The sequence below is a fragment of the Pteropus alecto genome, unplaced genomic scaffold (genome assembly GCF_000325575.1).
Source record: "Pteropus alecto unplaced genomic scaffold, ASM32557v1 scaffold20, whole genome shotgun sequence".
NCBI lineage: Eukaryota > Metazoa > Chordata > Mammalia > Chiroptera > Pteropodidae > Pteropus > Pteropus alecto.
The window spans coordinates 42,992,034-43,005,332 of NW_006436298.1; the positions used below are offsets into that span (position 1 = coordinate 42,992,034).

At 34.3% G+C, this 13,299-nt stretch overlaps 1 protein-coding gene across 1 annotated transcript in view; it reads left to right on the forward strand.

The window, feature by feature from the left end:
* The window catches only part of PRR16 (proline rich 16), a 159,252-nt gene extending 146,486 nt beyond the window's left edge, over nucleotides 1–12,766 (forward strand). Inside the window, exon 2 of the mRNA XM_006913307.1 lies at nucleotides 11,411–12,766. Within this exon, the coding sequence (XP_006913369.1) occupies nucleotides 11,411–12,166 (756 nt within the window). The 3' untranslated portion in view covers nucleotides 12,167–12,766. The remainder of the gene's footprint in view (nucleotides 1–11,410) is intronic.
* Nucleotides 12,767–13,299: the final 533 nt, after the last annotated feature.

Sequence of the window (13,299 nt, forward strand, 5' to 3'; positions counted from 1 at the left end):
CAACTAAAAATGCTCACGGTTCTATGAGAAAATAATTTAAATGATACCAGGTACTTTAGTGTTATGAGTTAGAAGAAAATTAAACATCTTAGTTTTGCAAATGATAGGGTGACAACATTTGGATCACTTAGTGCTTCAAATAACATAAATTGTTGAAACTTGTATAATTTTTCAAGGCTGCCAGGGACCAGCAACATTTTTGAAGAAACTATATCTGGAGTTGAATTTTATATTTACACCTGTGCTCTCTGTATACTATCCATGCTGTGGCTACAAAAAAATAAATGAACCTACTAAAACATGTGTCCATTTGCATTCTCTGTCAAAGCACTGACTCCATACATTCTTTTGATGGTGTCTCAAACTTGAGCCATTTGGGTACCAGTTTTTAAAATTGCACTTTCTGCTTTTTAAACTCCTTTCCGTAGCTGACAGGGCCCCTCATAACCTGGCCTTTATCAGTCTTTGCACACTTTTCTGTTATTTATGTACCATTTCCTACCTTAATCTTACCAACACATGTTTTCATGCCACTGCACATGCTATGGCCTCTTCCAAGAAATGCCTTTTCCTCTAAATTTCATTTTATCATTCAAGACATCTCTCAGGTATCAGCTGGTTTGAAGCTATCTCTGTCCAATGCCACCAATTGATCTCTTTGGAAAGAGAAAATCTCTCCTTTTTCTGTTCTATATTTGAAAATCCATTACCACTTCACACATCACACTACATGGTAATTATTAGTTTACATGGGAGGAGAACTGTGTCTAGTTCATCTTTTCTCTTTGATTTTCTTGGATATGATTTTAACTATTATCAGGTTGATATATGCACATGCATCCCGATTTCTAAAGCAAGTTCTGCATGAAGATGAACAAGTAGAATTCACTTTCTTTATCATGTTCATCCTATATCTAGGCCTGTTCTCAAGAGATAACCCATTTTAACTATTTGTCTTTGTTTTCCAGATAATCATCTATCTAAATAATTTGTTCAAACACTTTTTTAAAAACTCAAACCATATCATTTTACTCTTTTTTATGGATAATGAAGATTTAGTCTTTTTGGCTTTTGCCTATGTTGAAGAGAAAAATCAAGAACCAGTATCTCAGTAGTATCAGTAGAAGTATAAGTAGAATGAAACAATGTTAATGAGCTCATAAAGAAATACATTTAAAACTGTGTTTCTAAACTTGAGCCTCTCAAAGAGAATTCAATTCAAGATTCAAATGAATTATTTTTTTCTCGCATATCATTTTTCTCATTATTCACCCTGGAATAGTTCACTCTTCTCGATGTAACTAACATGTACCAATTTTCCAGTTATACAACTTGTTGAGTATTATTCATTATATTTTCTTGGAAACTTCTGATTTCCTATTTTATTTTAGAATAACTGCTTTTTAGTTGTCATTCTGAAATTCTTCTTGGATCCTCTGTGTCCCTCTTTTTTTGGATTTCATTTTACTCTGCCACGGTATATACTTAACTTTTGAGGAACAGATACAAGGGAAGTAAATTGTCTTTGTCCTTAATATCTAAAAATATTTTAATTTTTCCTTACAGTAGATTGGTAATTTAGCAGATATAAAACTGAAGCTGAAATCATTTTGTACCATAATTTTCAAAATTAATGGTAAAAATGCCTTTCATCATCATTTTGTCCTGCAGAAACAAGGAAAATCATTTAATTTCCATTTCATTCTGGGTATCTTGTGTTTGCTTGGTAAGAGATTGACTTTGTTTTCTTTTTCATGCATCCTGATTAGCACTCAGTTGGCTCTTTCCATTTGAGGTTCCATTTGTATTGTCAACTATGGAATTTTTTCTTTTATTATTTCTTTGATTTGCCATCCATATTTTTTTTTCTTTTTCGGGAAATCCTTAATTAGTCATTGAAGCTACAGGATTGATTTTCCATTTTCCATGTCTTTTAACTTTTTCTTACATTTTCCCTTAATTTTTTAAAATTGATGGTTAGGAATACTTTTTAGATTTTATTTTTTATCTTTTCTATTAATCTTTTTAAACTTCATATTTATGCTTTATAATCCAAATATTTTTGTCTTTTTTATAATAGTGTGTTCTATTTTATAACTGCAATACATTCTCAAACCTTTCTAAATACATTAATTAGATTTACTACAAAGTTCACTAATAATGCCATCATCATCTTCATTATTGATCTATTCATTCATATTGGGCCTTATATTTTGTACTATTATTTACTCTCAAATGACTCATGATCCTCAGTTATATATTCATGTTATATAGATGTTTGTTTTACAGTCTTTCCCATATATAAAGAGAGGAAGGATGCTGATTGAAGGTTCTGAATATGTCAGATGGGCATGTAATACTTTAGGGCATATGTTCTTACCCCATTTCCAGTATCTTCCAATGGAAAAAACTTAATATCTTTGTTCTGAGTTGCTACCACCCACATGTGCCTTCTTTTTATCCAGCACATCATTCAGTTTCTATATAGCAAGAATCTCAGTTTCTCTTTAGGATATGAGCTACTCCTATGTTAACAATCTCACTGCACTTCAAAGAGTGTGGGGCCATTTGACACAATTTTTTTCCATTGTAAGACACAGTCATTCAGCAATTTCCTACTCTCATTTTTTGAATTATTTCTCACTCCCACTCTCTCTGTTTTCTATTTTCAATTATGAAATCCTCCAGGACTCCGTCAGTGTTTTTGCCACCTGTTTATTTACTTACCCATGTATTAATAAATATTTCTGGCTAATTTATACCATCCAAAAAAATATGGATGGCAAATCAAAGAAATAATAAAAGAAAAAATTCAGAAAATTTTCTGAATTCATTACTATTTTTATTTCTTTCATTTAAATATAATTTGGGGAGGAAGACCCTAAGTACATATGATAAATCCCTATTTAGCTGTAATCCTTATTTTTTTATTCTTAGTATCTCATACAATAATAAATTAATAGTATTTGCACAATAAATATTTTTCAATCCCAACTGAACACACAAAGAAATAAAACAAATTACATTATAGCTTTATTTTGCTTTTCTATTGGTCAGGCTTGACTATGAATGATGATTGTTTTTTGTTTATTTTTAAAGCTAATCTAGCTCCAGAGAACAGAGTATGAATTACCACTTGTGTGAATATTAAAAAAGCAACAACACCTCTCAAAAATATACTGTATTCTGTTTCCCAAAAAAAATTTCAAAAAATTAAACATTTTTAAGTCAGTTTGAATCTTTCATATTTACTTCTCAACATGGAAGGTTAGATGCATGTGATTTGGGGGTCTGTGGTATGTGTTTATGTTTTAGTCTATTGTAGAGGATGCAAGTTGGTTTGAGATATCTTTCTCCCTTCTTATTTTGTAGAACCATAGCTTTTCACTTGGCACACTGAACCTTAGATAAAAGCCTATATTTCTCAGCCTCCTTGCATCCAAATAAGTTAATTTTGGCTGGTGAGATATAAGTGAATAAAATGTCCTGAAAAATCTCCTTAAAAAGGACTAGGTGTCCCTTTCCCACCCTTTTTTATCCTTCTCCTTGAAATGCATATATGAAGGCTGGAGGTCCAGCTATGAACTTGGACATGAAAGTGGAGGCCATACCCTAGGTATAACAGCAGAAAGAGTCTGGGTCTCTGACAACTTCAAAATACTGCCTTATTTACCCTTGGATTACTTCCATTATCAACAATGTATACTCTTATCAAATATATCCAGGACAAGGAGAATAAATAAGCATTAGATAAGACAACTGTATTATTAAGATGTTTGGCATGTTGTGGAAGTATCTCAGCAGCTGATTGGCCATGTCTCTAAGAAACAATAATGTTCTTAAAAACAAAAACAAAACAGCTTCTGTAGAAATCCAAAAACAGCTGTGAGAACCCAAGGCAAATCTAGTCATGCCTTGGGACACAAGCATTGAGTGTTCACCACCTGAGCAACCATTACTGATCACTGAGCCTTTCTAAAAGTCGAGAAGCCTGAGCCACTCCTATGTTTTAAAGTTCTCATAGATTTTTTTTACAAAATAAATTAATGTTAAAGCAGAGTTGACCTAATGGTGGAATAATATAAATGCTTCTGGTTATTAATTTTTTTCTAACATAAGTATAATTCAATTTTATTCTACCATTCACAAAATAATTACAAGAGTTAATCATATATATTAATTCACATGCAGCATTTAACAAATACTGTGATGCAGCAATGGAACACAAAGTCATATACTGTATGATGAACTATTTTAATCCTTTCACTAGATCAACAGCATAGATTAGATAGGTAGGTAGGTAGGTAGGTAGGTAGGTGGACAGACAGACAGAGACCTATTTTTAAAATTTGACATGTTAAAAATGGAAACAGAGTGAGTTATGAATATGAGGGAACTTGCCCTCTTGTCTCCATGCTGGAATAGCCCCACTGGTGTCTCCATTACTTTCTGCTTCGTCTCTCCCAGGGAGGATCTCACTGGGTCCGCCAGTTGCTGTTCTGTGTATTTTTGTTGGACAGACCTCTTGGACAGCCCACATTTGGATTCAGACAGAGCATGGTCTAATAGTGATAGCTAGGGAGTGATTTTATCTGTCTCTTTATCTTGGTAGAAATCCTATGGCTCTCATTCATTTCTCTTTTCAGTTCTTTGCTGCTCTTGCCACAAATTCAAAATGTGCTTATTTTCATAAATCAATATTAAATATCTTAGAAGAATTCATAAATTTTCCTGTATATATTTAACTTGGGGTTAAATTCCTTCTTTCCTTTATGTTTATAACTGAAATTCAGTGGTTGAGAATTGTTACTGAGGAGGCCCCTAGAAAAAGATTCCATGAAATTGAGAGTTTTCTTTGTTTTTAAGGCAATTGAACTATATGTTATGTGGTTTTTAATTCAACAAGATAAGTAAGATTTATCTAGAGCTATATAGTTTAAATATATACTTAAACTATCTTAATCATTTTTGGAGAATCACTGGAATTTTACTATGCCAAGCTGTGGAGCTAGGATTTAAGAGTCAGCATAGGAAGAGAATTCACTATCGCACCAACTTTGTTTCTGCCTTCTGTTTGCACTACCTAATCCATTCCCATATGCTTCTGGACCAAATGGAATTGGCGGGGTTGAAGACATTGAAAATCTGAGCCAAGCTGAGAAATCTGGGGAGGGGTGGAAGTAAGGGCAAGAAATGACTTTTCTCATAGAATCTACATTTATCTAATTTCTTCACTCAGCATACTATTATTGACTATCTACTATGCTCAATCACTATGCTCTCTGCCAGAAGGAAAACACACGTAAATATATACTTCCAATATATTAAGGCAATTGTGATGATAAAAGGACAAAACCCAGTGAGAATATGGGAAAAGTAGTTCCTAATATTTTTTAAATTTTAAGTAAAACTGTTTATCCTGAATTTCGTTCTAATGATAACTCTACGGTCTTTATTTTTATTCTTTATAGTTCAATATTTATAAAATAATGTAAACTGAATTTTGTATTCCCACAAATAACATACTTAAATAATCACTTAATTTCTTTCAAATCTGCTTCACTTTCATGAAAATATTTAGGAATATTTTCCCAGATGTGAAAACCTTGAGTTCATGTGATTCCTAAGTCACAGTTATCATTATTCTTAATTTTTTCACAATCTAACCATCCATAGATTCTTTGTTTGTGAGGCTAAGAAAAACCTCTGGAGTCATCAGACATGCCTGCCATTATCCTTTGTTTAAATCTCTGTTTCACTACCATTAGCAAATTCCTCCACAGACCCAAGCAGCCACAATTACTTGGACAGATGACTCGGTTTCAAGTTGTAGAGATAGATTTGTCCTTTGCACCTTAAGTTTAGGTGTAGATGTTCTTAGACTAGTGTCATGATTAGTGTCAATGATTAGTGTCATGCTGTCTTCTCATCACCGAAAATCTGCAATCTGTCTGCTCAGTCTACTTTCTTTCTTTTTGTTTCCCCTTTAATTCCATCATTCCTGTGCTTATGATTTCTTTATTTGCAATATGATATTTTGAAGTAGTTTAAGCAAAACACAGAGATGTAATAATAAGAATACAGTGTATTCCTTGTCTGGTTAATTTATTCATCTCTCACTTGGCTGCAATAGCGTCTAACTAGCCAAGTAAATTAGCTATAGCACCCTTCAATATGTTCTCCACATGGCAGCTGTAAGAATTACTTCTTTTCTAGCTTTAACTAATGTTAAATATTTATTTTATTTTCAAATTATAAAGTATTTCACACATGACAGAAAATAAATAAATTAATATAACAAATATAACCCAGACTTAACAAATGTTAACACTTTAATTACATCAAGTTTTAAGCAAAATAAAGTATTTCAGCTACCTAGCTGATGCCTCCCAACATCCATTCCTCTTCCTCCTTGATGTGTATTATTTATTTTCACGTCGTATAAACTAAACTACGCACACCTCTATATATAAGCAATATATATACTGAATATATTTTTAAAGCTTTTTAAATTCAGCATTACATTTTTGAGATTTATCCCAGCTGATACATATAGCTATAGTTACTTCATTTGAACTACTTTATATCTACTTACCTAATTTTTTACTAATAGATATTTAGATTATTTCTATTTTCTTACTATGACAAAACAAATAAACACCTGCAAGGAACTTTCTTATACTTTTTCAACCCCTGTACCTCTGGTAGCATTTCTTTAGAGTAGTCAAGTCTTTGTTCCTGAAAGACATGTACCATAGGGTATGGACCTTATTCAGTTTTTAGGACATTGTCAAAAAGTTGCTCAAATGACTGAATTTACATTCATGCTGGCAATGTTTAAAGTTCCCATTTATCCACATCAATACCAAGAATTGGAATTATCAGACTGTTTTGTTTTTTTAATAAATTATTGAATATGAAATGTTATCTCCTTTTTCTTCTGTTTTGTTCTATCTTGTTTACTAGTGAGAGTGAGTGTATTTCCATGGTTTTAAGAAATTTAATGTTCACCTTAATGTGAATTACTTCTTTACAACCTTTTTTCATTCTTTTCACGTGTATACATGAACTCAATTTTGTTTCATTCATTTTTTCTCTTAAATCAGTATTGATACAATACTGTTTTGCTTAAGAAAGATTTAGAGGTTTTTTTTTGATTAGTATTAATATAAGTGCATTAAGTTTCATTTGATTACTTGTCTACTGTATCATTTCTATCACTTTAAATTCAATATTGGTGGCTCTTTTGAATAAATTGTTTTAATCTGTACTCGTTACGATTACTAAGATATTTAAAGTTTTTTCTTCTATTTTATACAGTTGTTTCTATTTACTGTGCTTTCTTTAGTTTTCTTATTATCTGCCATTTTTAGAATTGCCAAATTTTTCTTACACTTTAATCCTTATATTATTTTGGAAGTTATAAATGTGTCTATTATTTCTGTATTTGCCCTAAAATTTTTCATATGCATTCCTAACTTAATAAAGCCTAAAGTTAATCAATACCAGATACTGATTCCTTACACAACAAAAATGCTTTAACTCTGTTCTCCAGACATGTTATTTTTTCTTGTATTTTAGTTTTACATTTTTCTAACCCTCTTTCAAATTAGTCATTAGTGTATTATTGTTTTCTAATCAATGTATATGTGGATTTACTTATTTAACGCTTTCTTCACCCACCTATGTATATTTGGATTTACTTATTTAACGATTTCTTCACCCACCTATGTTTCTTCCAATTTTTTACATTTTTCAGAATTGTCATTTATCAGTGCTTTCAACTAGCTATAAGACATATACTCTTTTGTCTTTATTGTCTGGAAATGTCTATTTCACTCTCACTTTTACAGAAGAGTTAAACTATATTATAATTCCAATTACTTTTTTTCAGCATGAAACACATTTTTTTAATTTTCGTCAGGCTTCTATTGTTGTGTTTAAGTCTCCTGTGAGCCTAATTTTTGTTACTGTATAAATATTTGTGATTCCTTTTCTTATTTTTGTAAAAGTTTTATCATTACTTTCAGTGATGATAAAATTATTTTTATATTTTCACTGTGGTATGTCTGAGTGCTGGTTTGCTTATATTTTCCTGTTTGAAGCTCTGTTATTTTTAAAATTAGATTATGGTTCAGTTTTGAAAAATACCAGTTCATACTCTCTTTGAATATTGTTCCTCTTGCTTCTGGAACTCTTCTTAAAAATATGTGGTACTTATCACAACATAACAAGGACTGTCACAGCCTAGCTGCTACCTAATTCTCCAAAGTCATCTCTCGCCATGCCCTTCAACCAAGGAGTCTTCTTCAAAAGCACCTTTAACGGGCTCTTTCCTGAGTGAACTGTTAAAATCACTCCTCTTCTATGAGTTAACTGCAACTCATCCCTCAGGAATGCTTCATTGACTTTTCTGATGGGGTCTTTTTATTCTCTTCTTATAATACTTTGTATTTCTCATTAAGAGCACTTGGGCCAGTTGTACTTTTACAGTTATTTGCTTGAGTACCTGATTAACATCAGGCTCTTTGACTAGATTCCCTGCTCCATGAAGGTAGTACTTTTTTTTTTTTTTTCCCTTATTCTATTGGTATTTCGTAGGCACTGAGGAAATAACAATGTAGAGACTAAAACCATCCAGGAATTATCAAACCATCAGGGACCCAGACAGTACTTATTCATCTCTGAACACCAGCTTTAGTTCCATCATAGTACACTAGCTTTCTCTACTTTATTGCAGATATTTAATATGATAGGAGGCTTAGGGTAGATAATATCTCTAGGTTAAATAGTACACAGCACTCATGAGCCAAGACTGCCCCTCTATCTCTCATATTCTTTAAATGTCCACTCACTTTAATTTTTATGATACCTGACTTAGAGCTGGAGAATGTGCCACCAGCTCTGTGGATCGTTTATAGCTAAATTCTTCTTTTTTCTATTTATTCTAGAATAACGGAGCGAGTATGACTTTTTAAAGTAACAGCACCTTCAATTCAAAAAGGACAGAAAATGCTTTTGCTCATGCTTGAATTAAAGGAATAACCCTCAATACATTTACTTAACAAATATTTGTTGAGCCTCTATTGAGTGCCACTCACTACTTTAGGCCTTTAGGATATAATAGTAAAAACAAACAAGGTTCCTGATCCCAGAGATTTGAGTCTAGGGAGGAAACATTATTCCAATGCTCACACTAGTACTGCACATACAATTAAAAAATATGTGAATGCTCTGAATGAAAGAAATATGATGATCACTTGTGATATTTAACAAATTAACTTGACCTATAAGGGGAGTTGCAGTAGTATGGGGAAGGTTTCCTTCATAAGTGACAACTGAGCTAAGATTCTGAAGATGAGTTGGAGTCAATGAGGTCAGAGTATTTAAAGAGGAAAAATTAGCATGTGCAAATGTCATATGGCAGGAAACAGATTCACAGTTATGAGGATCTAAAAGAAGACCTGGAAGGTTTGAGAACAGAGAGGAGAGGGACACTGATTAGAGTTGAGGATATAGAGTTATTTAGGAGTGAAAGACAGTGATGTGCTGGCTTATATGGGCTAAAAAAGGGCCAACTGTTATATTTTTAGAAATTTTGTGAGTCAACCGTGAAATAACCATTATTAAAAACAAAAGTATGTATATAAACTTATGTTAAATAAATTACATAAAAATAAAGGTTTTCTAGTTACTCCCAGGCATTCATAATTATTTTTCTACATTTTACTATTATTTGTGCCCCTGACTTTCTATATGTCTATTCTATAGGTATGTTTCTATGTTTATAATGATCTGCTACTACACATTTCTTCCTAACCTCACTTTCTGTGATGTTGAATTTACTAACTTGAAGTTTCCACTGTGAGAACTGGTAAACGTTTCCAATCAAGATTCCCTTACACCCCTAAGAACAAGTTGTTAAACACTTACTAGCACAACACTTGGAGACCATGTTAAGAATTGATCTTTATCACAGGAGAAATGAACAGGCATTGAAAGGTTCTAAGCAGGATGCTGACAAGAGCACATTTATTTCTATTTTAAAAAGATCACTGAGACTACAGAAATTAAAGGTGAAGCCAGGTGACTCTGGATAGCCCATATTTTAAATAATGGTGGCTCAGACTAGAATCAAAGAAAATAGAAATATATGGATTTAAGATATATTTAGGAGTTAAAATAGAAAGCTGAGTTCTGGTTGCATTAGCATGAACCAGTCACTTAAGACCTTCATGAGAAAGAAGTGAAATCTCTATATCCTCCCTAATTTCTAGTTGGTTATGATGTTTTCATTTTGAGCCCAGTTCCATCACAATGTGTCAAGGAGGTAGCTTTACAGTTGAACAAACTTAGGTCTGGGTAAGAGAGGATAGAAAAATGCACAAATGGAAGCACCTGAAATGAAGGGACTATCTTCATACAAAAATAATTTTTAATGTAAACAACTTTTCCATCCTTGTATGCATAATAGCACACGTATGGCAGCCATGAAAATGACCTCCAAGATCTCTAGAGGACTGCGAGGCATGTAAATGACTGAGAGTCCAGCTGCTGTGCTCTGAAATCCAGCAACTGAATCAAAGTCCTTCCCACAAGCTGTTCCCAGACTGTGACTAAACAGAACAGAGACTCTAAGGCAAGCCTGTTATGCGAGATGCCACGGGCAGCTTTAACTCCATGACTGTCCAATGGCCTTGCCAGACTCTCCTTAAAACTGCATTGCCTGACATGCTGCCACCCAATTTTCCTGTCTTCAGAACTGGTCACCTTTACTCGGGTCACCTTTACCTGCATCATGGTGTGATGGCTCTGCCAGCCTTATTAACTGTCCTGCTTCTGCCTTGCATCTGCTGCAGGTCTTGAGTGGTGGTTGTGACTTGATGGAGGCTGCCTCTTTTCCCCGTGATTTTCTGAAGTTGAAACATTTGCTGTATCCTCAGAGGGCTTGAAACTCTTTGCAGTTCAGTTCACTTAGTTACCTTGTGATCTTTGTTCTCTTATGGTCTCAAGAAAAGTTATGATTTTATAGATTATATGGTTTTTCCTCATTTTTAGCATAAGATCAATGTTTGTAGCTTTCTACATGCTAAGCAAAGTCCCCTCCTCTTGTTTTTAAAAGTAAATTATGTTTCTGAATCGGGATTTTATCTTCCAGAGTTAGGAATAGAACATATACATAAATAGCGTGTTGTATTCTAGGCATGTGAAATCACTGTGTTATCAAGCATTTGGCACTCTTATGGTAGCTACTCTGTAAATGTATTGAATGAAAACATTAAGCAGCAGTGGAAAACACAGTTCAGCATTAGTCAAGGCTCCCATGGCAGATTACAGCCAGACAGGAATTGTTTCTAGTTTATTTTGCTTCTGTTGTTCTTCAACACAATTACCTTGTCCTTTCCACCAGGTGGTTGACCAGATTGATACCCTGACCTCTGACCTACAGCTGGAGGATGAGATGACCGACAGCTCCAAAACGGACACTCTGAATAGTAGCTCAAGCGGCACAACAGCCTCTAGCATAGAGAAGATCAAAGTGCAGGCCAACGCACCTCTCATTAAGCCCCCAGCACACCCATCTGCTATCCTCACGGTCCTGAGAAAGCCAAACCCTCCACCACCGCCTCCACGGTTGACACCTGTGAAGTGTGAAGACCCTCAAAGGGTGGCGCCCACTGTCAATCCTGTAAAGACCAATGGCACCCTTTTACGAAATGGAGGCTTACCACGCGCACCGAACAAAATTCCAAATGGAGACATCTGCTGCATACCCAGTAGTAACGCGGACAAGGCTCCGGGGCAGCCTCTGATGCACAGACCTGACAAAGACAGGTGTCCCCAGACAGGGCCTCGGGAACGTGTTCGGTTTAATGAAAAAGTGCAGTACCATGGCTATTGTCCTGACTGTGACACCAGGTATAACATAAAAAACCGTGAGATCCATTTACACAGCGAACCCGTCCACCCGCCGGGAAAGCTTCCGTACCGAGGCTCTCCCCTCCCTCCTCCATCCCACCTCCCTCCGTTTCCACTCGAAAATGGAGAACTGGGAATAAGCCACAGTAACAGCTTCCCCCCGCTCAGACCTGCAACTGTGCCTCCTCCCACTGCACCAAAACCACAGAAGACGATCTTGAGGAAATCAACCACTACAACAGTGTGATGTATGCCATTTAAAAACACTTTTTTGTTTTATTTTGATTTTTATATTATAAACATAAAATAATAAGTAATGAGCACTTTCTACTCAAGCAATAAAAAGCCCAAATATATTAACCCTGCATTCAGCAAAGTGGCATAAAAATCACCTGGTAAGTATATCGTACATTGTTTATATCCTGGATATAGATTATTTAAAAAGTTGTATCATCGAAAAACTGAATGATGAAAAGGCTGAATATATATTTTTTTTCAGTTGACTATGACAAACAGTGACCTGAAGATTTCAAATAGTTCGTTTTACTATAAGAAGATGGGGTTTGATTCATTTTTTTCCTGCCTAACCTCTCTCTGTATTAATAACGTCTTATGTTTAACTTTGAACTAATACTTTTTAATAAGAAATTTTATTCTGAAAGACTATTTTATTATTTTTTCTAAAGATGTTTGCTACTAGTTTTGCATTATTGAATGCTGAGGACAATACCAAAAAGTTTATTTTCTATACCATGCAAACATGATTATATGTTCAACTATATTGGTCATGAAAGATTTTGGTTGGTGGAAATATACGTCAATAAACAATAGTAGATAATGGCAAAACACAATGTTCTTCAGAATTAAAATGAAGTAGTGGTGCATTTAATTCGATTTTAGTATTCATTCAGGTGGGTAGTAACACTGACAGAGTTTGGAGAGGATCACAGTGAATATATGTCAGAATTTTCTAAGTTAAATATAATAATCAGGTCATAAATAGAACTTCACATGTTTTCATGTTATATATTTTGGTCCCTCAAGGACCATCTGTTGAATGCCTCCTACACTGGCAACCCTTGTAGACCCTCCCCCACACTTAGCATTCCTCCAGGACACACTGAAACAGTGGCATGATTTGCCTCTAGCCTCAGCAGACTCTCTGTCTTCCTTAGGGAACCCCATTTACAGGAGAATCCCAGGGGAAGGTAAAAGATGCTTCTGGAACAGGATGTTTTTAGCATTAGCCTTAAGCTGATTCCCCTAAGAGTTGAAATATGCCAGGGGTCTTTGTTATTCTATAGAAAGAAGAGAAGAAATCTTTTCCTTCTAACATCCAGTAAAGATCTTTCTTTTCAGTCTAATTTGCCACTTACCCAC